This window comes from Vipera berus, assembly GCF_964194415.1.
Source record: "Vipera berus genome assembly, chromosome: 2".
Lineage (NCBI taxonomy): Eukaryota > Metazoa > Chordata > Lepidosauria > Squamata > Viperidae > Vipera > Vipera berus.
Window position 1 is genome coordinate 269,691,209 of NC_138203.1, and position 26,532 is coordinate 269,717,740.

At 42.3% G+C, this 26,532-nt stretch overlaps 2 protein-coding genes across 3 annotated transcripts; both read left to right on the forward strand.

Annotated features, from left to right (window-relative positions):
- The first annotated feature begins 65 nt into the window (after positions 1 to 65).
- GPANK1 (G-patch domain and ankyrin repeats 1) lies at positions 66 to 12,882 on the forward strand. The gene is made up of 3 exons (XM_081319716.1): positions 66 to 417; positions 10,107 to 10,737; positions 12,340 to 12,882. Exons 2-3 carry the CDS (start codon positions 10,151 to 10,153, stop codon positions 12,800 to 12,802), a joined length of 1,050 nt encoding a protein of 349 aa, XP_081175842.1. The 5' UTR covers positions 66 to 417; positions 10,107 to 10,150; the 3' UTR covers positions 12,803 to 12,882.
- A 2,601-nt stretch (positions 12,883 to 15,483) lies between these two features.
- Positions 15,484 to 26,174, forward strand: NFKBIL1 (NFKB inhibitor like 1). Of its 2 annotated transcripts, none has more exons than XM_081316998.1 (5): positions 15,484 to 15,664; positions 17,559 to 17,875; positions 22,285 to 22,400; positions 22,799 to 22,916; positions 23,845 to 26,174. In XM_081316998.1, exons 2-5 carry the CDS (start codon positions 17,599 to 17,601, stop codon positions 24,381 to 24,383), a joined length of 1,050 nt encoding a protein of 349 aa, XP_081173124.1. In that variant the 5' UTR covers positions 15,484 to 15,664; positions 17,559 to 17,598; the 3' UTR covers positions 24,384 to 26,174. The 2 variants fall into 2 exon arrangements, with proteins under 2 accessions (XP_081173124.1, XP_081173125.1); XM_081316999.1 differs by having other exon boundaries at positions 23,848 to 26,174.
- The last annotated feature ends 358 nt before the right edge of the window (positions 26,175 to 26,532 follow it).

The following is a 26,532-nucleotide window of genomic DNA, read 5'->3' on the forward strand; positions in this document are numbered from 1 at the left end:
AAAAATGGACAGACAGGAAACGGGAAACTACCAGTCCCAGAGTGCAACAGAGAAGGAAATGGACGGTGCGAGAGGGTGGGAGGGGAAAGCTAGTCTTAAACTTCCTTTCAATCGCAGCTGTTTTTCTCCCAAGGACCGTTCGTCAAACGAAGTGCCTTTCCCGAAAAACCCTCGGCGATTGTAAAAAAAAAAAGAAAAAGTTTACGAAGTTTATTGAATTTATACACCGCCCTTTTCCATAGGACTCGGGGCGGTTTACAAAGTATTTTTTAAAAAAAGCGGGTTTGCCTGGTAATAATATACTTGCGCGCAACGAATGAGACGCAGCACAAATAACGCTGTGCTTTTAAGGGACAAACGAGCAGCAGGACTTGCAGGAAAATAATACGGATGGTGGATCGAAGCTCCCTTGGGGAGGTAAGTATGCCCCCTTTCCCTTCCTGTTTCGGGAATCGTATTCAGATTAACCTGGGGAGAGCGGGGACGGTTTAGGTCTTCAAACTTGGCCCTTTTATGACTTGTGGACTTCAACACCCAGAATTCCTCAGCCAGTTTTGCCTGGCTGAGGAATTCTGGGAGTTGAAGTCCACAAGTCATTAAAGGGTCACAGTTTCCTCACACTGGCTGAGGAATTCTGGGAGTTGAAGTCCACAAGTCATTAAAGGGTCACAGTTTCCTCAGGCTGGCTGAGGAATTCTGGGAGTTGAAGTCCACAAGTCATTAAAGGGTCACAGTTTCCTCAGGCTGGCTAAGGAATTCTGGGAGTTGAAGTCCACACATCATAAAAGGGCCAAGTTTGAAGAACCCTGGTTTAGATCTTCAGGTTGGATTATCACTCCTGAGCAAGGAAGCGATTCAAGTTGGACATCGGTGGGCTAATGCCTCCTTAAGTAACACCAGCTGCCTGCAATTAGTGCAGGTTTGCATCCCACCAGGCTCAAGGTTGACTCAGCCTTCCATCCTTCCCAGGTAGGTAAAATGAGGACCCAGATTGTTGGGGGCAATTAAGCTGACTTTGTAATAATGCCGCTTGGGGGGTGTGTGTGTGAAAGCCCTAATAAGCAGGCATATACATAGAATGAAGGCTACTGCTAAGCTTGTAAGCCGCCCTGAGTCTTCGGAGAAGGGCCTTGGTGGAGCAGTGGGCTAATGCCTCCTTAAGTAACACCAGCTGCCTGCAATTAGTGCAGGTTCGCATCCCACCAGGCTCAAGGTTGACTCAGCCTTCCATCCTTCCGAGGTAGGTAAAATGAGGACCCAGATTGTTGGGGGCAATTAAGCTGACTTTGTAATAATGCCGCTTGGGGGTGTGTGAAAGCCCTAATAAGCAGGCATATACATAGAATGAAGGCTACTGCTAAGCTTGTAAGCCGCCCTGAGTCTTCGGAGAAGGGCGAGATATAAATGGAATTAAAATTAAAATTAAATTAAATTAAATTAATTGTAAGCCGCCCTGAGTCTTCGGAGAAGGGCGGGATATAAATGGAATTTAAAAAAAAATTCAGTGTAATTTTTCAACCCTTTTACAAATAGTAGGGCGAAAGGGCAGTCAGAAGCACAGAGCCTTCCCTGCCAACAGTTTCTTCCCCCCCCCCCCGCTCCCTTTTCTCGCTGATGCACACGGACGTAAACTGAATGAAGACCTAGCTATGTTTTCATTTTAGTGTCTTCACTGTCATTGCTTAAAGCTGGCAGTTGTGCGTGTTTGGGGTTTCTTTCCCTAATTCTTGATCTTTGGCAAGTCTCTTTTCACATTCTTCCTTAAGGATTTTGATTTCATTCCACGGTTCCTCTGGCTCCCTATCAGTGAGGCTCAGGACCCCAAAATGATCCCTGATGTTCTTCTTGAAAATGGTAGTTGTGTGCTCAAGATCATGGAAGCGGGTTTGGCTTTCTTCCGCTGCTTCAGCTTTACTTGGTACTTGCATATGAGCAATTCATGACCTGTTTCACAGCCAGCCCCTGGCCAAGACCTTGTTGTTAGAACTGAGTCCATAGTAATAGAGTCAATCTGGATTCAGGTAATCCTTGACTTACGACTAAGAAACACTGTCTCATTTTACAATCTTTCTTGACCCAGTTGCTAAGTCAATCACTGCAGCTGTTAAGCTAGGTCACACAGTTGTTAAGAGAATCTGGCTTCCCCCCTTGACTTTGCTTGTCGGAAGGTCGCAAAAAGGGATCCTGACTGGGGACACTGCAACTGTCATAAATATGAGTTTAGTTGCCAGGGATCTGAATTTTGATCCTGTGACCATGGGAATGCTGCAAATGGTCACAAATGTGAAAACTGGTCATGTAACTTTTTTCAGTGCTGTTGTAACTTTGGTCATTAAATGAATGGTTGTAAGTCATAACTTCATAATTTTCATAATTTCATAATAGTAAAGTTGGAAGGGACCTTGGAGGTCATCTAGTCCAACCCCCTGCTCAGGCAGGAAACCCTATACCATTTCAGACAAATGGCTGTCCAGTCTCTTCTTAAAAACTTCCAGTGTTGGAGCATCCACTGGTTAGTTGTTCTAACTGTCAGGAAGTTTCTCCTTAGTTCTAGGTTGCTTCGCTCCTTGACTAGTTTCCATCCGTTGCTTCTTGTCCTGCTTTCAGGTGCTTTGGAGAATAGCTTGACTCCCTCTTCTTTGTGGCAGCCCCTGAGATATTGGAACACTGCTATCATGTCACCCCTCACCCTTCTCTTCGTGAAACTACATATACCCAATTCCAGCAGCCGTTCCTTATGTTTTAGCCTCCAGACCTCTAATCCTCTTTGTTGCTCTTCTCTGTACTCTTTCCAGAGTCTCAACATCTTTTTTACATCGTGGTGACCAAAACTGGATGCAGTATTCCAGGTGTGGCCTTACCAAGGCATTGTAAAGTGGTATTAGTACTTCACGTGATCTTGATTCTATCCCTCTGTTAATGCAGCCTAGCACTGTGTTGGCTTTTTTGGCAGCTGCAGCACACGGCTGGCTCATATTGAAGTGATTGTCCACTAGGACTCCGAGATCCCTCTCACAGTTACTACTATTGAGCAAGGTACCACCTATACTATACCTGTGCATTTGGTTTTTCCTGCCTAAATGTAGAACCTTACTTTTTTCACCATTGAATTTCATTTTGTTAGATAGTGCCCAGTGTTCGAGTCTGTCCAGATCCTTCTGTATCTTAAGCCTATCTTCTGGAGTATTGGCTATTCCTGCCAGCTTAGTGTCGTCTGCAAATTTGATAAGTTCCCCATCTATCCCCTCATCCAAGTCGTTAATGAAGATATTGAAGAGCACTGGGCCCAGAACAGAGCCCTGGGGCACCCCACTACACACTTCCTTCCATGTAGATGCAGTTTCATTGAGGTGATGCTGTCTAACCCACATTTTTCTATCTTATTAAGTAGAAGGTTGTGATCTACTTTTATCAAATGCCTTACTGAAGTCCAAGTAAATTATATCCTCAGCATTCCTCTGATCCACTAATTTTGTCACTTGGTCAAAGAATGCAATAAGTTTTGTCTGGCATGATCTGTTTTTGACAAACCCATGTTGGCTTTTAGTAATGACTTTGTTTGCCTCTAGGTGCTCGCTGACTTGTTTGATTTCCAGAATCTTCCCAGGTATTGAGGTCAGGCTGATAGGTCTGTAGTTTCCTGGATCTATTTTTTTCCCTTTTGTGAAGATGGGAACTACATCAGCTCTTTTCCAGTCCTCTGGTAGTTCCCCAGTGCTCCGGGATCTTTGAAAAATACAGTTCAGTAGTTCTAAGACCACGTCTGCCAGTTCCTTGAGAACCTTGGTGTGTAATCCATCTGGTCCTGGTGATTTGAATTTGTCTAGGCTGGACAGATGCTCACTTACCATTTTCTTGCCTATCTTAACTTGCGTTTCTATTCTGTTTTTTATGGCACTGGTTTGAGTAGGTTGGACTGTTTTTTCCCTTTGTGTAAAGACAGATGCAAAAAATGAGTTAAATAGTTCTGCTTTCTCTCTGTTGCTTGTCACCACCTTGCCATTTTCACCTACTAATGGACCAATCATTTCCTTCACTTTTTTCTTGTTTTTTACATGTTGAAAGAAGCTTTTTTTGTTATTTTTGACTTTGGTTGTAAGCCTTAGTTCATTTTGAGCCTTAGCTTTCCTCACTTCATCTTTGCAGGCTCGGGCTATTTGGTGATATTCTGACTTAGTTGTGTGCCCCTCTTTCCACTTTCTATACTTGTCAAGGGCTACCTGTACCCCATTTGGTGATGTTTATGTACAGAGATGTTATTTTGGTTGTTGGTCACTAAATAGTTCATCTGCCTCCAGGATCTCCTTATATCACTTCTTTTGAATATAAGTGCCTAGCTGCTTTAACTGGTCAACAGGGATCAGCTTGACACTGCTGGTAATCCTGCTGGGATCTTATATTCTGGTTTAGGCTCCTGGCATTCTTCACTCAACTCTCCCAACCTCACCTCACTATGTTGATGCAGTATAGCAGGATTTGTTGGGTGATGGGTGCACAATGGTAGCCAAATACAATTGAATACTCTTCCCAATACCCACCATATTACACAACGGAGCAAAAAAGGGGATATCTTATAATACTTTGGTATTATATAAAAAGATTAGTGGAAGCAATAAATAACACTGGATATGGGATACAGGTAATCTTTGACTTACGACCACAATTGAGTCTAACATTTCTGTTGCTAAGCGAAACAGTTAAGTGAGATCTGCCCCATTTTACCCCTTTTCTTGCCACAGTTGTTAAATGAATCACTGCAGTTGTTAAAGTAGTAACAAGGTTGTTAAGTGAATCTGGCTTCCCAATTGACTTTGTCAGAAGATCACAAAAGGGGATTGCATGACCCTGAGACACTGCAACTGTCTTAAATATGAACATGTTGCCAAGTGTCTGAATTTTGATCACGTGATGATGGGGATAATGCCAACAGTTGTAAGTGTGAAAAATGATCATAAGTCACATTTTTAGTGCTGTTATGACTTCAAGCAGTCACTAAACGAAAAGTTATAAATCAGAGACTACCTGTATTGCCTAGTTCCAAAAATGTGACAGAAAAATTGGAATGAGATAAGAGATGCAAGACAGGCCGTGCTATTTTTAAAATAGTTAGCTTTTGAAGAATTAACACTATTTTACAAAGCAAAATCAAATATTGCAGTGCTAGTTCCCCTTGCAGCTTATTTCCACTTCTTTGCACATTCCTTCTTCATCATGATTCTATCATCAACGTTATATCTATGTGGACCAAAACAGAAATGGTCCATAAAAAGATATGCTTGAATGAGTAGTCCTTTAATTATGGGGCGCCTTGAATTAAATCCAGAACTCAGTCCCCTACAGTGGAAATTAAGCAAATCACGAATCTGAGCTTGTTTTTTGCAGGCATATCATTATGCAAACTAGGTAACATCAATGCTGGTAAGGAGTGCAGTTTGCTGTCAGTTTAAATTCTAGAATATAATATAATGTAAACCAGGGGTGTCAAACTCGCCACATCACGCGACGTATCGTGACTTTTTTCCCCTTCTCGAAGCTGGGGTGGGCGCAGCTTCTGTGTGACGCATCTGGCCCGCGAGCCGGCAGTTTGACACCCCTAATGTAAATAGACAGCCAACTGACTAGCCCTGATGATGTTACATAGTTTGGGTGATGAGATGTCTGCAAGAAAACAAATAAGCTCAGAGAACACCAAAGGATCCCTCATGTCAACCCTGAGCTACAAATATTCTCCTTTCTTGAAATCACAAACCATTATTATTCTAAAAGAATACAGTAGCTAAGAGGGATAACAAAAAACAGAGTTGTCTCACTTTTAATTCAAAGACTATATAAGAAGGAAGCAAATCCATTTCCCCGAAATCAGTGCTGACCTCCCTTCCCCCAACAAGTTACCATCACGGATGCTGGTGCTGCTTCGCCGGCTCATCCTATCTGCAGTAGTAGTTCTCAAAATGGCTGTCATGTTTTCGCTATTAATTAGCCATGCCTGTTTGATGGAAAAATGGGAAAAAGATCCGTCATCAATATGTACAGTAAGATAACAATCATCACATATAAGTAATGTTTGGGTTACTTGGGACATTTTTAACCACCAACTGCTGAGATGGATTCTACATATGCAAACTACCTATGTTGTATTTTTATTTAAATTGCTTATATTGAAAGTTGCTTGGCTTAATGCTGAAAATCAGGCAGTTAAAAATTGTAGTACTCTGCTCGGAATTTTAGTTGTTGAGAGGGTTTTTTTTTAAAAAAAATTAAAGATTCAAAAAATTAGTAATCAATTGTGGCTTGTGGCTGCAGTGGCCATATGTCTTTTATTATTATAATAGAACAACCCTTTATTTCCTCTGGAGCACTGGGAAAGTACCTGAGGATTGGGAAAGGGCTGATGTAGTTCCCATCTTCAAGAAAGGAAAAAAAAACAGACCCAGGAAACTACAGACCAATCAGTCTAACATCAATACCTGGGAAGATCCTGGAAAAGATAATCAAAAAACAGACCTGCGAACAACCAGAAGCAAACAAAGTTATAACTAGTAGCCAGCATAGGTTTGTTAAAAGCGGATCATGCCAAACCAATCTTATTTCATTCTTTGATAAAGTGACTAAATTAGTAGACCAGCGAAATGCTGTGGACAATAGAATACTCAGTTTTCAGTAAGGCATTTGACAAAGTAGAGCAGGCATATCAAGCTCACAGCATCTTGTGACATCGTGCGACATATCGTGACTTTTTCCCCATTGCCAGCAATGGGGTGGGCGCGGTTTCGGCATGACACATCTGGCCTGTGGGCCAGGAGTTTGACATGCCTGAAGTAGAGCTTAACCTGCAGCTTAGTAAGAAAAAGGTGAGCTAGAGAACATCACTACCAGATGGATTTGTAGCTGGCTGACAAACCGTATTCAACAAGTACTCCTCAATGGTACTACATCCACATGGAGAGAAGTAAGCAGTGGGGTACCACAAGGCTCCGTCTTAGGCCCAGTACTATAAAACCCTAGTAAGATCACATCTGGAATACTTCAACCAGTTTTGGTCACCAAACTACAAACAAAAATGTTGAGACCTTGGAAAAAGTTCAGAGAAGAGCAATTAAAATGATGAAAGGTCTCTGGAGAGTAAAACATATGAACAACTGCAGGACTTGGGTTTGGCTAGTCTAAAAAAAAGAAGAAACAGGTGACATGATAGCAGTCTTCCAGTATTTGAGGGGCATCAAACTATTTTCCAAAGCACCAGAGGGCAGAGCAAGAAACAATGGGTGGAAACTGATCAAAAAGAAGCAACCTGGAATTAAGGAGAAACTTAACACTGAGGACAATTAACCAGTGGAACAGTTTGCCTTCAGAAATTGTGGGCTGGAGGTTTTTAAGAAGAGACTAGACAGTCACTTGTCTGAGATGGTATAGGTTCTCCTGCTTGAGCAGGGGGCTGGACTAGAAGACCTCCAAGGTCCCTTCCAGCTCTATTTCAGAAAGATAATCACTTTAATTTATTATTTCGGGGCTTTTGCTCTTGAATTTTCCTTTGTAAACCAAAGCTATAAACATAAACATTTTTTTAGTTTATTTCAAATTTTTATTTTTAATTTACTGTACAGAGACCTTTAAGTTCTGTTGTTGTTAGCCTCCCTGAGTCCCTCGGGAGATAGGGCGGGATATAAATCCCATTAAATAAATAAATAAATAAATAAATAAACATTTTTAAAAACCCTTATGAATCTTTATCAGATTCCCTCCTTTTTCTGGTTTTCCCTTTATTTTTTTTTCCAGAAAATGTGTTTTGAAGCACCTCTTTTAAAACGTTTGGTAATCTATTTTCTTACAAGTGAAAGGTGGCACAGTGTCGACTTTTTAGAGTAATTGCTCTCTTAAAATCTCCACTAAGAAAAGCGATGCTTGAAAAGAAGGCATAGTATTGGAAAACTGGGCCGAGCGGTACGAATTTAGGGCAAACCTTCAGAGAAGGAAATGAGTCGGGCGGAAAAAGGCGCGAAAAAGTAAGCGCCTTTGCGGGCCAAAGTGAGCATGCGCGTGAAGGAGAGCACACGCGTGACGACTGCGCATGACTTACAGCTTCAACGGCGCCTAAGGATCCGACAGTTCGAGCTCTTTCCTCTGCTACGCGGAAGGCTCCCTTTACATTTCTACTCTATACTATTCTGTGCTTTTAATCCACCCACCCCGTTTTCAAAAAAAGTGCTGGAGGGCAAGTCGAGCTTCCGTGTAAACTTGAGCCTCCGCTGCGCCTGCGTAGCGTTCCCGCCCGTTGCCAGGCGACCGAATCGGGTGCTTCCGTTTGAAAAATCTTGTCTGGTGGTCGCGTGCTGCTATGAGGTCTAAATAGGAATTCCTAGAGATAGAAATTTAAAATGACACGCAAGGGTAAACTTCAGGGTTAAGAGAGACCTTTTTTCCCCCCTCCCAATAAAACTTGTCAGATCCACTTTCAGGGATAATAATAATGTGGAATTCGTAGGATTCTTCCGCTTTTCATAACTGTGGCTAACACTTCCCGCTGTGCAAGAAAAGGGCTGATATTTCATATTGTAGAAAATATTACCCATTGTTCTTTTTACAATTTAAGGGGGAATTGCAATTATTTTTCTCCAGTTGTCTGTATTGTTATAGGCCAGGGCTTCCGGCCTGATCAGGCGATTGGACTAGAAAACCTCGAAAGATCTCTTCCAACTCTGTTATTCTGGATTTGAGTTTCTTAACCTTGACAGCTTTTAAGATATGTCAATTCTGAGAGTTGGTCCACCTGTCTTAAAGTTGCTAAGGTTGAAGAATGATTGCTCTAGGGCCGGTATGTCAAAACGTTACCATTTTTTTAAACCTATGGATCTCAACTCCCAAAATTCCCCAGCCAGCATTCTGGGAGTTGAAGTCCACAAATCTTAACATTGCCAAGATTTGACATCCCTTAGGACAGAGGTCCCCAACCTTTTGGGCACCAGGGACCAGTTCCATGTAGAGAGGTTTTTCCGCGGACCGGAGAGTGCACGGTTTTGTGTGCTGCCTGCATCCTGTGGATGGGGCTTTCCTTTCTTGTGTGGCTTGGTTAGTGGCATGCCACGGCCCGGTACTGGTCCTTAGCATATCCTTCAAAAAAATGGAGCGGTTTAGACACATGATGATGATGATTAATATTATAGACTAGGGAACGGTTGCTGGAATTGGGTATGGGTAGTTTAACGAAGAGAAGGGTGAGGGGTGACATGATGGCGGTGTTCCAATATCTCAGGGGCCGCCACAAAGAAGAGGGAGTCAAGCTATTCTCCAAAGCACCTGAAAGCAGGACAAGAAGCAACGGATGGAAACTAGTCAAGGAGAGAAGCAACCTGGAACTAAGGAGAAACTTCCTGACAGTCAGAACAATTAACCAGTGGAACAACCTGCCTCCAGAGGTGGTGAATGCTCCAACACTGGAAGTTTTTAAGAAGAGACTGGACAGCCATTTGTCTGAAATGGTATAGGGTTTCCTGCCTGAGCAGGGGGTTGGACTAGATGACCTCCAAGGTCCCTTCCAAATTATTATTATTATTATTATTATTATTATTATTATTATTATTATTATTATTATTATTATTATTATTATTATTATTATTATTATTATTATTATTAATATTCCCACTTGATATTATTAGTTTTATTAATAATATTGACTCCCAAGATTTAAAAGAGAAAAACAGGTCAATAAAAACAAAAAACAAAGGGATGGCAAAATAACAGACTAGGTTGTTTTCTGAGTTTTCTTTACTTACTTCATGCATGTCCAGTCCTCTAGAGTAGTTTGTGGACCCTTTTCTGGATGGCATCTGTTTGGAGTCCCAGAAAGGATCAAAGAAATTAAATGTACAGACTATAACTATGCCTACGTGGTACCCTCTAGAAATGTTCGGTTTGAATTGTCACTAAATCCAGCTAATCACGATAGCTAGAGTCTTTTAATGAGAGGGGGAAAAACAAATTTAAAAAAACAATGTTTCTGTGCTTGATGCCACAATCTGCACTACTGTGAAACATAAGGATTATACATGTTTGTAGTAAATAATCGATCTTTTTATGTAAATACCTTGGTGTTTTTTTTCTTTCAACAGTTTGTGTAGTTACAACTTTTCAGCCAGAACAATTCTGCTTCAGCATGAACCATGGTGAACAACTGATCACCTTCACTCGTGCCCAAGAGGAGTCAGATCGTTGGAGAGATGGACACATTCAGAAAAAAACCAGAAGTTCTTGCTTCACCACCCAGGAAGAAGAGAATGCAGCTGGTGAAGCCGTGCGTAACTTTTATGAGAGCCTGGCACTTACAAGTGGTTCTAAAAGAGTGTTACAGAGGAAACCAACTGTAGTTCATGTACTCCATCGGCCAGCGCAGGTGTCTCCTTGCATCCCAAACTGCCCAGGACAAACCGACACCCGCAAAGGGAATCAGCTCTTGAAAGCCGCTCAAGATGGCAACATAAAGTCTCTCCAAAGGCTTGTGGAGAAGGAAGGGTGTGATGTGAATTACAAAGATGGGTTTTATTGGACAGCCATCATGTGTGCAGCCTATGCTGGACAAGGGGAAGCGGTACGTTATCTTTTGAGACATGAGGCTGCCTGGGTGGGGATTTGTGAATCACAAGGCCGGGATGCTATGGATCTAGCTGAAGAAGCTGGACATGAAGAGGTGGTCAGCATCCTTCGGGAGAGCAAAAGGCCTCAAGCAAAGAATGAATCCTCTAGGTGAGTTCTCCTGTTTGTGAGTTCATCCAATTTTCCTCTAGGAGGAAATGTTTTGAGTGGATAGGTTTCTGAATGTTGTTATGCATTATTTCACTGACATAATTGTAGGCCAAAAGCAAGTCAAATATCGTCAAAATTTTAAAAGTTTGCCCTAATATTGATTTATAGTTATTGCATTAATGGCTACAGGCTACAAGCAAAGACCATTAAATCCATTCTATGCCATGAACAGTTTTTCTGCTCTTCAGGCCTTAATATGTTATGTTGATTTAATGTTTCTTGCTTTATTTGTTTATTTATATTTTGTATATTGCCCAGAGTCCTCTGGAGTTGGGTGGCCAAAAAATTGAAATAAAATGAATAAATAAATAAATAAAATATACCACAAGAAAAATGATGAAATACAATGCAAATAGTTTTAGGTAACTCAAATACAGGTAGTCCTTGACTTACGACCACAACTGAGTGCAAAATTTCTGTTGCTAAGGGAGACAGTTGTTAAGTGAATTTTGCCCCATTTTCTGACCTTTCTTGCCACATTTGTTAGGTAAATCATTGCAGTTGTTAATAGCAGCAGCCTGAAACAGTGAAAGAGCCACTTGGAACCGGTTCCCTCACAAAAGGAAAAACTGGGAGCCGCAAAAAAATGTGTGCACATGCGCGTACATGCGCAGAACAGGGTTTGACTGAAGAGTGGAGCCAAGGCGAGATATGCACCTACCCTGCATATTTGAATTGATTGGTTGAACTTTTTTAGTCCCACTTTTTTTGGGGGGGCTGCACATGGCAGAGGACTGGGAGCCGCAGGAGATGGCTGAAAGAGCCGCATGCAGCTCTGGAGCCGCAGGTTGCAGACCCGTGCTCTAGGGAATGCTGTAATGGTCAGAAGTGTGAAAAATGTTCATAACTCACTTTTTTTCAGTGTTGTAACTTTGAACAGTCACTAAATGAACTGTTATATGTCAAGGACTACCTGTAACCAGTGTCCAACTGTAACCAGACCTTTAGAAAACCTGTTTCTTCCATCGCTTCCTTCTGAAACACTATTCAGTAACATTTACAAGTTCATAAGTGAAAATCTTATCACCCTAAATACGTGTAAGGTTGTTCTAAACTGGTTCAGGCTACAAAACCATGAAAACAGATCACTGAATATTCCAGATATAGATTTTCCAGGGTGCCAGCAGACAGAAGATTTTACGGCCCTCCCTATAGCTGTCAGCTGCATCTACTATATCAATGAAGATTAATTACATTTTTTAATTACTGAATTTGGGGCAGTGTTTGGCTAGATAAAAGTAAGTAGCATTTAATTCCTCCCCTGGAGTTATTCTGAAGGGTGAATCTTACTGTGCTGTATAATTATTACCAACGTAGACCTGGGATGATATCAGAGGCCTCTGGACTAAGCAAAGTTAATTTTGAAAAAGATTGCCATGCTCCTCTCACACTGTTCATAGATAGAATTTCAGAAAAGAGATGAACTTTTCTCAAGAAAAAACTACAGCCCTCCTTCGATCCCCCATTACCATCTTTCAGCTTGACTCAATTTGTGTAAACGTCGGGTTGCCTTGTTTCAAATAATTTCCCTTCTTTCTGCAGTTTACAGTTACCAGCTGAGAGAAGATACTGTGAAGTATGCCAGGCACACTACAGTGAGGACACCGTGGCTCTCCACGAGCGTTCCACGGCCCATCTTTTCAATCGACGTGATCCGTTACCCTCCACCCGGTACTGCATCCCTGAGAATAACGTGGGCTTCCAGTTGATGGTCAAAGGTGGCTGGGATAAAGAAACTGGATTGGGGCCCAGTGGTGCTGGTCGCAAGTTCCCTATTAAGACTGTCCTCAAGAGAGATCAGAAGGGCCTCGGCTTCTGCAGTAACCTTAAACCCAAGGTTACCCACTTCAGACCTAATGACCGTTGTGCTGTAGAGGAACCTGTGAAGCGGCAATCCAGAAAAGAACGAGCAGCAACCGTGGGGAAACGGGAGGCCCGCCGGAGGGAGGCCAAGGCTGCAGCTTGGGAACGCAACCTCCGTACTTACATGAACTTTGATCTTTGAACAGTTTTGGACAATTGGTGATCATAATAATCGCATATCCAACTATGAGTTATACATCATAATAAAGTATAGCTTAATCATGGTTTATTGAATATATTAACATTGGCTCTGTGTACTGTAACAGTCTTGGCCACTTTGTTATTTAATGTGTAGTGTGACCAGCCACTAAGTCCTTGTTCTCTTTTTAGTCTAATTCAGTCTTTCTCAACCGTGGCAACTGTGAGGTGTGTGGACTTCAACTCCCAGCATTCCCGTGCTGGCTGGGGAATTCTGGGAATTGAAGTCCATACATTTTAAAATTGCCAAGGTTGGGAAGCACTGGACTAATATGTAGCAGAGAACAGAATAAAACAGGGAAGACATCCATAGGAGGAGGAAAGAAGAAACTACTGGTTCTTTGACTTCGTACAATTTAACATATACTTTACATGCCTTAAAAATGAATAAACAACTTCACAATCTGAACTATTTTGTGGAATTGGGAAGGAAAATAATGTACAATTGGGAAGAAGTGGGTTGACCCACTGCATGTTATTTCAGCTACTTGGAAATACCTTTTTTTAACCTGGATCTCAGGTTATAAAGCACTTAGAATTGGAAGAGTAGATAATATATATACTACCGCTTGATAAAATGTGTCCTAGACATCCAAACGTTTTTTACAGTTTGATAAGACCTTTAAGTTCTGTGTATTTCAGACTGTATAAAAGAATCTGAATCTGAAAATTATCATTTCAAATTGAGATGATGTTAATATAAATGGCAAAAATAGAGCCAAATAAATTGAAAAATGAGAAAGTTCAAGACATGCAAGTGTAGAAAATGGTCAACTTGTTCTCGGTTGCCAGGAAGGAAAGAACATTCAATTCTAAAGGCTATTTGAAAGAACAGAAAAGTAGAGGCATAGTGAAATGTGTTGATGTAGTTTTAGTTATATTTTCCGATCTCTTTCTCCTCCCTTTCTTCTTTCAGGTATTTAGTTTCTTTGGTTTACTGTTTCTTATTCCTTTTCTGTGTTCTACACAATCTTGCCTGTCTCAAAACGAAATAATACAATGGATTTGTGTGTCTGTCTGCCTGAACCACACACACACACACACACACACAAGAATCTCTGCTATTTCAAACAACAATGGCTTAGAAGTTTATGTTTATTGAATTTATATACCGCCCTTTTTCCCGTAGGACTCAGGGTGGTTTACAAAGTATTTAAAAACATCAATACAATACAAAAGTTAAAAACAGTTAAAATAATTAAATTTGATCCCTGAGGGGAAAAAAAACAACCTCTCAGCCTGGGCCGGAAAGCTCAGACAGCCAGGTCTTCAGGTCCCGGCAGAATGACCGAAGGTCGGGGGCAGTCCTAAGCTCCACGGGCAGCTGGTTCCAAAGGACAGGCGCACCCACTGAGAAGGCCCTCCCCCTGGGTGTTATCCGCCGGCAATCTTTTACCCGCGGCACCCTGAGAAGGCCCTCCCTGTGGGAGCGCACTGGACGAAGGGAACTTGATGCCGGCAGCAGGTGTTCCCTCAGATATCCCGGACCCAAGCCATTTAGGGCTTTATAGGTCATCACCAGCACCTTGAATCTCACGTGGAGGGCAACCGGAAGCCAATGCAGCTCGCGGAGTAGAGGTGTTACATGGGAGTATTGAGAAACCCCCATCACAACTCGCGCGGCAGCATTCTGCACCAGCTGAAGCCTCCGAGTGGTCCTCGAGGGCAGCCCCATATAGAGAGCATTGCAGTAGTCCTACCGGGAGGTCACGAGTGCATGGGTGACTGTGTGTAGGGAATCTCGGTCCAGATAGGGTCGCAACTGGCGCACCAGGCGAACCTGGACAAAAGCCCCTCTGGTCAGGCGTCCTCAGTATGAATTCCTATTTTATAGTACTAATTTTCACATTTCGTTTTGGCAGATATTTGTATTATAAGTATACATGCTAATCCCAAACCCATCTGTTTAGGACAGGGATCTTCAAACTTGGCCCTTTTATGACTTGTGGACTTCAACTCCCAGAATTCCTCAGCCAGCATGCCTGGCTGAGGAATTCTGGGAGTTGAAGTCCACAAGTCGTAAAAGGGCCTAGTTTGAAGACCCCTGGTTTACGACCACCTTGTTTGAGTTTTAAAAAAAATACCTGGGTAACCAATAGATGGCAGCAGTGAAGTTTTATCCCCCGTCAATTTGCTCCTGCTCAAATTTTGCACTCCGGCTATAGTAGCCTACAGAAACCTAAGAAAGTGATTCAGGCACACAGGAAGTTTCTAATCCCCATTCCTTTCACCTCACAATATGTTCGCCTGCTGGGAACTGCGCTTTAATACATCTGGAGGACATCCGATTCGAGAAAGCCTGCTTCTTTTCTTTCCCCTCCCCCACCCCTCCAACCGCCTGCTTTGTGCTTACGGCTCTGGTTTCCCAGTCGGACTCTTAAACGTTGAACACCAAGTACGGGCATAATGAAATCATCGTTGATGTTTAAGAGAACCCCTTAGTACTTCCGCCCTTACTTGCGGCAGTTTTATTCCGTTTTGTTTTATAGACGCCGGACTTTTTTTGTATATAGTACTGGATACTTGTTAATTTTAATTTATGGAGGAAGTGAGAGTGTATTGAAGAGTTTGTTTACGAAAGGAAAGAGCAATAATTAAAGGAGAGGGGTGCTCTGGGACGGGGAGGGAGGAACAGGAAGGGAAAGGGGACGAATTTAGTTGCCCGGGAATCCAGAGTGAGAGTGAATAAAGAAAAGGTGCATTTCAGCGAATTAAATGCAGCACAATGCTTTACTTTTAAGGGACAATTTTAAGGACTTACAGAAAAATAACATAACAGATGTTTGATCGAAGCTCCCTTGGGGAGGTAAGTATGCCCCTTTCTCTTCCTGTTTCGGGAATCGTATTCAGATTGACCTGGGGAGAGGGGACGGTTTAGATCAGGGGTCTTCAAAGTCGGCCCTTTTATGACTCATGGACTTCAACTCCCAGAGTTACTCAGCCAGTGTGCCTGGCTGAGGAATTCTGGGAGTTGAAGTCCATGAGTCATAAAAGGGCCGAGTTTGAAGACCCCTGGTTTAGATCTTCAGGCTGGATTATCACTCCTTAGCAAGGAAGCGATTCGAATTAGACATCAGTTCGAAAGTACAATTCAGTGTATTTTTTCAACCTTTTTACAAATAGTAGGGCGAAAGGGCAACCAGAAGCACAGAGGCTTTACCGTTTCCCTTCCCTGCCAACATTCCCCACCTCCCGGTCCCTTTTCTCGCTGATGCACACGGACGTAAACTGAATGAAGACCTAGCTATGTTTCATTTTAGTGTCCTCACCGTCATTGCTTAAAGCTGGTAGTTGTGCGTGTTTTGGGTTTCTTTCCCTAATTCTTGATCTTTGGCAGTGCATTTTCACATTCCTCCTTAATAACTTTGATTTCATTCCTCACTTCCTTTAGTTCCCTATCCGTAGGCTCAGGACCTCAAAATGTTTCCTGGTGTTTTTCTTGAAAATGGTAGTTGTGTGCTCAAGATCATGGAAACCTGGCTTTCTTCTGCTGATTCAGCTTCACTTGGTACTTGCATATGAGCAGTTCATGATCTGTTTCACAAGTCAACCCTGGCCAAGTCTTTGGTGTTAGAACTGAGTCCTTGTACCAATAATAGAGTCAATTCCCTCTCAGTGAGGTTCAGGACCTCATTTTATACTAAGAATGGTAGAATAATAAGGAAGAGTTGAGGCTTCTGCTTCAGAAGCAGAAGAGGGTTGAGTAAAATGGGGAGGAACAGGTGAAGGTGCCTGAAGAATTACAGGCAACTCTCAAAGCAGCAGGAGTTAGGATGGTGCTTCTTATAAAGTGCAAGGGTCACCCTTTTTGCAGCTGGTCCAGGAAGATCAAGGCTGTTTTGATTAATTTGGGGGTTCATTAGTTCTAGGTGGCTTTTTCCCCCCACAATCACTCCCTTTCCTTTCTCCTTTATCACTCAGCCCAGAGAAGGAATTTTGGCATTCTGCATGGAGAGATAATGGAGCTGGAGGACTCAACTAACCCAGTGGGTTACAACTGCTGCTTTTCAAAATAGTTTTGCAGAACTATTTATTGTTATTTTATATTTTTATCACACACACACACACACATGTTGTACCCAAAATGGGTCCTAGCCTGGTGTCAAAGCCAATAAAGTCCACCAGATATGATGAATGGTATTTCGAGCTTCTTCTGTACTTTTGGAGTACTCCAGCAAAAGGGTCTCAGCAGTTAAAGGAAGCAAGACCTTGAACAATGAACTAGCACAAATTTTATACAGTTATGATTAAGGAAGCCAACACCCTAAGAATCACTCATTGGTTCCTTGACACATGTTTCTTTTGATTGGGTTCTGCTTTACCCTCCTTCTTCATTCATTGCACGCTGTTAATACGCGTTCTTATCAAAAGAGGTGTGTCTTTTACTATTACCAAAGGTTACCAAAGTTTATGTAATCTACATGCCTTAGCTAGCATCCTTCTAACTTGTAACTTTCTTGTTGCTAGGCAGTAGTGTCCCTACCATTTGTTACACTCATTGCAGCTGCAACTTTCTGCCTCAGTGATTCCTTTAACAAACTTTCCTAATTCCAACCTCAGTCCTTCACACATACGCACACATACAGTAACTCAAGAGAGCAGACATATCTAATATTGCTGCCCCTTGTTTTCCCTACAACAATCCTGTAAAAGATGGGCAGGCTGAGTCAGAGGAATTAATATTATATTTTTCCCCCCAGCTTGTTGTTGAGCAGCAACTTCCATTGCCCGTCAGGTTCCATGGCATTGAGGTACCAGCGTCGCTTATGGCGCTACGTGGAATGTGGCCGCCGTCACAAGTTGCGCAGACTCCTGCGGCATCACAGAAAAGTCTTGGACCTGGGCGAAATGAAGGGACACAGAAACCACACACCCCTGCACCGATGCTGTGCCCTCCTGGACCACAAAGCTGCCATCCTTTTACTGAAGTATGGGGCAGACCCTTCTCTCCCAGACCACCGTGGAGACACAGCTCTGCATTTGGCTGCCCGACATGTAGCACATGGAGGAGACCGTGGTGAGACAAAACTCTAGAACTTTGTTTTGCTGCTTAGTTAAAATATAAGGACATCGGCTTCCAAAAAATGGAGATCTCTCATCTATCATATGGAGATAGTAAATAGCAATAGGACAGATTGTCTGTTTAATAATAATAATAATAATAATAATAATAATAATAATAATAATAATAATAATAATAATAATAATAATAATAATAATAATAAAAGTTGAAAGGTACCTTAGAGGTCATCTAATCCAACCCCCTGCTCAGGCAGGAAACCCTATACTATTTCAGACAAATGGCTGTCCAGTCTCTTCTTAAAATCCTACAGTGTTGGAGCATTCACAGTCTTTTATTTTAATTAGGACAGCTAGAAATTTGCTGGATAACAACTTCAATCTGCTTTAGCCCTCAACACAAGTATGGTCCTCTGCTGCTCCTTCAGAGTGTCACAACATTCCCTGCTTTATAGCTGAACTAATAATACTAATAATAAGAATAAGAATAAGAATAAGGAGAAGGAGAAGGAGTTGAAGAAGAAGTTGGAAGGGACCTTGGAGGTCATCTAGTCCAACCCCCTGCTCAGGCAGGAAACCCTATTTAATCTACCCTGTAAAACCTGGTCAGTCCTTAATAGGATTACGACTCAACATGGCAGGTCCTCCATAAATGGGGAATAGTATCCTCTTTGGGATATAGCTGGGGTGCTCCAAAGCAGACTGTGTGCCATATTGTGGGTCAGTGCCCTCTGACCACAATAAATGTTAATTTATTGTTCCGAGATGCCCCTTGGGTGCAGAGGATTCGTGTGGAAACCATTCCTATTTTTTGCTCACTTGGGTGGGAGCCAGGAGGCCCCAATAGAATCAGTGGTAGTAGCTTCATTTGGAGCAAATTGGTTATTTGTCATAGATACATAGAGGATTACATTTCATTTAGTACCTCAGACTTGAAGTACATGGTGCTTCTACAGATTTTTCCCAACAACAATCTTTTATTGGGTCTCCTCCTGGTCCAAATTCCAGTCCCTCTTCAGTTGTAGAAAGTCATTGGGTGACTGTCAACTGTCTGATTAACAAACTCAAATCCAAGGAATCTTCAAGGCTTTGAAGTGCCATAAAAGATAGATCTTTTTTGATTACACATCTCAGAACTGAAGAAGCGAAACCAGCTCTGATTTTCCCATACGAAAATCTGCCTAGTTAACAATAGCTTCCCTTAACCCCCACCCACCGAGTGTTCATGTTGCCCAATCATATGTCTTTGGTTTATTATGAGAACGGTCCACCTCTCCGTCAAGACACCTGCATTAGTGATCTTGGCATTCTTGTAGGTTCCCACGATCCCTGGATGGCTTCTTAGACTCCCGTTTCCTCCCGATGCTTTCTACCCCCTCCCCCCTGTTTCTGTGGCAAGCTGAGTAGCAATAGAAGTTAGCAGGCATCTTAGCAATTCAACTTTGACAGTGACGTTTAGTCTGTCATGCCCAGCCTAGCTAAACATTCCTTGCAAGGTTGTTATTTGAATGACAAAAAGTTAAGATAAAGTGAGTGGAGACCCCTTATGAGGTGTCTTAAAGTACTAGAGGAAAAGTGAGCTACAGGTAGTCCTCGACTTATGACCATTTGTTTAGTGACTATTTAAAGTTACCACAGCACTGGAAAAAGTGATTTATGACCAATCCTCACATTTATGACTGTGACAGTGTCCATACAGTCACATGATTGCCATTTAGGCACTTGGCAACCAGCATGTATTTATGGCATTTGCAGAATCTCTGGGTCATGTGATCATCACTTGCAACCTTCCCAGGATCCTTCCAATAAGTAAAGTTAACAGGGGAAGCTGGATTTGCTTAACAACCACAGTGATTTACTTAACAACTGTGTCAAAAGTCATGCATGACTCATTTAATGATGGAATCGCTTAGCGAAGGAAGTTCTGGTCCCAACTGTGGATGTAAGCTGAGGACTATCCATATAAGTCTAGCAAATACAATAAAATAGGAACACAATCATAGAAATCTTTACAAGATTAGGAGCCAAAACATATAATAGTTCTAGATATTCCATCAGTTTTCAAGGGTATTTTTCCTTAATTGCTTTTATTCAATATTTTTCTTCTTCCCAAAAAAGTTGAAGTGTAGGAAAAGATTCAGAGAGGAACAGAAATTCTGGTAATGTTTTTCTCTTTATTTATTTCAGATTTTTAGTTCTGTGTCATAGAACAGATGCTGGTTAATGTGAATTGCTGAGCAAATGTTTCTGACACTTTTAAGATAAGCTGCTGTATTATAGTATAAGTTTTGTAGACAATACAGGTGAAACTCGAAAAATTAGAATATCGTGCAAAAGTTCATTTATTTCAGTAACGCAACTTAAAAGGGAAAACTAATATATGAGATAGACTCATTACACGCAAAGCAAGATAGTTCAAGCCTTGATTTGTCATAATTGTGATGATTATGGCTTACAGCTCATGAAAACCCCAAATCCACAATCTCAGTAAATTAGAATATTGTGAAAAGGTGCAATATTCTAGGCTCAAAGTGTCCCACTCTAATCAGCTAATTAAGCCATAACACCTGCAAGGGGTTCCTGAGCCTTTAAATGGTCTCTTAGTCTGGTTCAGTAGGAATCACAATCATGGGGAAGACTGCTGATCTGACAGTTGTGCAGAAAACCATCATTGACACCCTTCATAAGGAGGAAAAGCCTCAAAAGGTAATTGCAAAAGAAGTTGGATGTTCCCAAAGTGCTGTATCAAAGCACATTAATAGAAAGTTATGTGGAAGAGAAAAGTGTGGAAGAAAAAGGTGCACAAGCAGCAGGGATGACCTCAGCCTGGAGAGGATTGTCAGGAAAAGGCCATTCAAAAGTGTTGGGGACTTTCGCAAGGAGTGGACTGAGGCTGGAGTCAGTGCATCAAGAGCCACCACACACAGACGGATCCTGGACATGGGCTTCAAATGTCGTATTCCTCTTGTCAAGCCGCTCCTGAACAACAAACAACGTCAGTAGCGTCTTACCTGGGCTAAAGAAAAACAGACCTGGTCTGTTGCTCAGTGGTCCAAAGTCCTCTTTTATGATGAGAGCAACTTTTGCATCTCATTTGGAAACCAAGGACCCAGAGTCTGGAGGAAGAATGGAGAGGCACACACTGCAAGATGCTTGAAGTCCATTGTGAAGTTTCCACAGTCTGTGTTGATTTGGGGAGCCATGTCATCTGCTGGTGTTGGTCCACTGTGCTTCATTAAGTCCAGGGTCAACGCAGCCGTCTACCAGGAGATTTTGGAGCACTTCATGCTTTCTTCCACAGATGAGCTTTATGGGGATGCTGACTTCATTTTCCAGCAGGACCTGGCACCTGCCCATACTGCCAAAAGCACCAAAACCTGGTTCAATGACTGTGGGATTACTGTGCTTGATTGGCCAGCAAACTCGCCTGACCTGAACCCCATAGAGAATCTATGGGGCATTGCCAAGAGAAAGATGAGACATGAGACCGAACAATGCAGAAGAGCTGAAGGCCGCTATTGAAGCATCCTGGTCTTCCATAACACCTCAGCAGTGCCACAGGCTGATAGCTTCCATGCCACGCTGCATTGAGGCAGCAATTGCTGCAAAAGGGGCCCAAACCAAGTACTGAGTACATATGCATGCTTATACTTTTCAGAGGTCCGATATTGTTCTATGTACACTCCTTATTTTATTGATTGCATGTAATATTCTAATTTACTGAGATTGTGGATTTGGGGTTTTCATGAGCTGGAAGCCATAATCATCACAATTATGACAAATCACGGCTTGAACTATCTTGCTTTGCATGTAATGAGTCTATCTCATATATTAGTTTCCCCTTTTAAGTAGCATTACTGAAATAAATGAACCTTTGCACGATATTCTAATTTTTCGAGTTTCACCTGTAATTCAATTCATCAGATTTATTAAAGGGTATCCAGAGGTTATAAATGGGACATAATCTTATGCAGAATTGACTTGGGAGGCCGGTGTGTGGTGTAGTTGGTTCACATGGTGTGGTGGGATGGAGGGTTTGTTGTCACTGTGTGTTGGGGGGAGAGAGTACGGGGGGAGGCTCAGCTAATCTCAATGTACACATGTTGTACTTGGACAATAAAGGTTTATTATTATTATTTATATAATACCCCCTACATCTAAAGAAGCAATTTGTGGTATACCAGAGTTATGCTAGTTATGCAGAGTTATACTATTAGTTTTTAAGGGTTTGTGAAGCACTTTGCTTAATGGTCTAACACACTGGCTTTTACAATCTAGAAATAGAGAAGCCCGTTTTCCTACACTATTTACAGTGGGTGTAGCAACTATGAAAATTCGAACACAATTTGCTGCAATTTGCTCAGAAGCCACTAAATGGTGCTAATCATTAAAGTTGTTTTTTCTCAGTGTATGAAGATCTGTTTGTACCCTTGCGAATCCACTGTCCATCTGCCATGAGCATCAAGAATAAAGCTGGAAAAACTCCAGGAGATCTCTTGAACACAGCAGCAGAAGAGAAATGGGTATCAGTAATCCATCAGTAACGGTATCAGAGGGAGGAGACTGTTGGAACTTGAAATAAATGAAAACTTTAATGGAGAGTGAGGAGAGAGAAAAGAAAGAGAAAAAGATCTGTATCATTTATTTTAATCATTATTACTTTTATGTTTTGTAGTAGGATTGTTTTTAGGACCATCACTGTTCTATTACATTTTTGTGTGTTTCCTTTTGGTGAAGAGGGGGAAAGGGAAGGAGGAAAGGGAAAGGAAGGGAAGGAAAGGAAGGGGAGGGGAGGGGAAAGGGAAAAAAAAGAAAGGAAGAAGGAAGGGCGGAAAGGAAAGGAAGAAGGGAAGGATCATCAACTGATTTGGTTTTGTCACCTTTTCTCAGATATAGAGTGATGTGTTTTAATTCTCCACAGTGTCCCAAGGAAACACTTGAAGAAAATCAGGCAGAACATGAGGCTGAGAGAGAGTGGAGATGCAAGCTTCTCAATGAATGGGAGGACGAGTTTCAGGAGACCCCATGGCAGCATGAAGGTGAAGCTAGACTTTCCTTAGAAGTGAAGATCTCACAGTCCATAAGGTGCTCTCCTCTGTGGAGGTCTGAGCCATGATCATGACAGATGAATTTGTGGAGTTGCCACTAAGAAGGGTTAGCTCAGTGGTTAGAATGCAGTATTGCAGGCTAACTCTGCCCAAAGCCAAGATTTCGATCCTGACCAGCTGAAGGTTGATTCAGCCTTCCATCTTTCTGAGTTTGGTAAAATGAGGACCCAGATTGTTGGGGATAATATGCTGACTCTGTAAACCACTTAGAGAGGGCTGTAAAGCACTATAAAATAGTATATAAGTCTTATTGCTATTGCTGCTGAGACACGTTTTCAGGCCTCCTACACTTCTTTTAAAATTTAAATAACTCCCTCAATCAGTTTGACCAGAGATTCTGCCTGGTTTTCATTTTCTGAAGCACCCATTTTGCTATTATTTAAGTAATTTTGCAGCATTTAGACTTTGGACACTTCACGACCTGTTTTCCTTGTTACCTTCTGGGAGGAGGCTTCGTGGTGTCCGTAGCAGAACATCCAGATTCAGCCATAGTTTCATTCCATACAGCATCAACCTTGTGAACTCTCAAGCTTCCACCTACCGTTATATATTCAAGATGGACAGTATTTAATATTTATTTGTTATGTATATGTAGGGGCGTGGGTCTACACATATGTTGTATATAGTATGGTTAGGTGTGTGTCACGTATGTGTTTCACTTTGAGAGCGGGCAACTAAATTTCATTTTCGATGTGTGCCGTTGTGCCTGCCCACAGTAAAAAACGACAATAAAGGTTATCTTATCACTTGTTCTACTGTCTTAGAAAGTAAGAAAGTTGTGGCATAACTAGATTTGAAAGGGACCTTCATGGAGCATGATGCACCCCCCCCCCTGACTTATTTCCCTGTTCTTTTCTAGAAGATTTCTCTACTGGTCCCAACTCAGAAACGTTCGAGGAATGGGCTGATCGCTTACACCGAGAATACAGGCAAAAACGTAGGCAAGAAGAGGAACAGCGTCACCGAAGGCCCAAAAAAGAAGCTCCAAAGTCTTCCATTCACCTCCAGCACTTCCTGGAGCAAGAGCATCTAGAGTACCTAAAACGTGCCCAAGCCAAGGAGGAAGAGGTTCAGTCAGCCAAGAGAAGACGTTACGAGGAAGGCTGCAGCCGAGTCTTCTCCTCAGACAGTTCACGTCCATTGTCTTACAAGGACATTCCCTGGCCAAGTTCAACTGGGACTCCTGAGGAAATGGCCGCAGCAGCCCTTCGTGGTGTAGATCCTTCAGAAAAAAGAGCTTATCGGCGCTTCCTCCGGCGTCAGCAGGCTCTGTGGCATCCGGACAAGTTTGCACAACGTTGCGGCACACGCTTGGCTGAACAGGATCGCCATCAGATATTGGACACTGTCACAGCATTGTCCCAAGCTTTCAATAGCTTGGCTGAAGCAGCCAAATAAACCTTGCTGCTTGTCTACATCAGTGTTTCTCAACCTCAAGAACTTTTAAGATGTGTGGACTTGCAACTCCCAGAATTCCCCAGCCAGCATGCTGGTTGAGAATTCTGGGAGTTGAAATTCACACATCTTCAAGCAGTGGCCCCCAACCTTTGGGGCAGAAGTTCCGTAGAGAGAGGTTTTTCTGCAGACCGAAGGGGGTGTGGTTTCATGTGCTACGAAAAGGATGTGCAGAGCTACTCTTAAGAAAAACACAAGAGTTTGCATGGAAAAAACAGGATTGTGGGAGTAATGAATTGTGTACAGCAACCACACAGATACACTGAGTTGTGTAAAGAGTTTACTTGTAGGATAAAGTAATAGCACAGTCCAAGAAACAGTCCAGGTCATACACAGATACTTAAAGTATAGCCGATAGCAACAGTCCAAGGATTATCTACTGCAGACTCGTCTTACCAGGCAGTAAGTCAAAACACATTAATCACAGTTCTTCAGGTTCTGCATACAGTAGCAAAGCAAAGCACAAACCATGACAAACAGTAATCAATAGCAGAGAGACATGAATTGTAACAGAGAGAAGCCATGTCTCTAGCTCCCTCTTATGGCCATTGGGGACATTGCTGACCAATCAGCAGAAACTATAGCGCAGTGCATTCACTATTAAAGGTATACATTACAGCTTTAACTGCAACCATACAGTCTTGGTTTATATATTGCCAACCCAACCAGTTAGGCAACAGACATAGTCCTAACATGCTGCCTGCATCCCGTGGATGGGGTTTCGCTTGTTTGCATGGATCAGTTTCTGGCATGCCGTGGACCAGTGCCGGTCCACAGACCAGGGGTTGGGGACCCCTGTCTTAAAGGAGCCTTGGTGGAGCAGTGGGCTAATGCCTCCCTAAGTAACACCAGCTGCCTGCAATTATTGCAGGTTCACATCCCACCAGGCTCAAGGTTGACTCAGCCTTCCATCCTTCCAAGGTAGGTAAAATGAGGACCCAGATTGTTGGGGGCAATAAGCTGACTTTGTAATAATGCCGCTGGGGGAGGGGCTGAAAGCCCTAATAAGCAGGCATATACATAGAATGAAGGCTATTGCCAAGCACATTTGATTTGTGCTTAGATTGTAAGCCGCCCTGAGTCTTCGGAGAAGGGCGGGATATAAATGGGATTAAAAAAAAGAAAAAACTCCCTGAAGTCAAGAAACACTGTCTGTATGGCTGAAATCTGTTAGGATACTTGAGCAGAGAGAAGATGTCCTGTTTTCTTGCATTGTTTATAAATTATAAAGTGTTAACTTTTGAATGTCTTTGATTAGTTTAGGCAGGCTGAGTAAGTTTAATAGATTTATTTTTTTTTTAAAAAAAGGTTCTTTTGATGAGGGCAATTATTTTGTGAACACACCCTCTACGGTTGAGTTTTATATTGAAGCCAAGATCATTTTAAAAAATATATCGAAGCCAAAATCATTTTAAAAATATGGCAAACATACAGCCAATTCCAGCCTTCTCCACATGGATATCTTGGTTTGAAAATGTGATGCCCACTAGCTGTGTTGGCATTTGATCTTGCAACTCACATTTATTGTACCAAGTTCCTTATTTTCCAAGAGGGATCCGAGTTGGAGATCAGCATTTGAAGCCCAATAGTTTAGCCTCCTCACCCTATGAGAGCCCCAATAGATAGTCCAGACCAGGAAATCAGCACCACAAAAAGGCTAAAACTTCATTTATTCCAATTGGCTATAGAGGTAGTACTCAAGTTATGACCATAATGGAGCCTGCCTATCACAGTTGTAACTCATAATGGTTGTAAAACTGGTCGATGACCAATTTTATCACCTTTTTGTGGCAGTGGTTAAGCAAATCAGTACGATTTTAGAATGAATCTACAGTTGTTAATTAAACCAGTGGTTGGCTGTGGATGCTCTATTCCAGGGGTGTCAAACTCAATTTCATTGAGGGCCGCATCAGCATTGCGGTTGCCCTCAGGGGGCTGGGTGGGTGTGGCCTACTGGGTGGGCGTGGCTAAAGTGCGTATGGCCTACTGGGTGGGCATGGCCAGCTCTACATCATTCGCATCAAGGGTGCCTATGGGGGCCTGGGTAGGAGTGGGACAGATCTGAGGGTCTCTGGGCCAGGGCCAAGGCAGT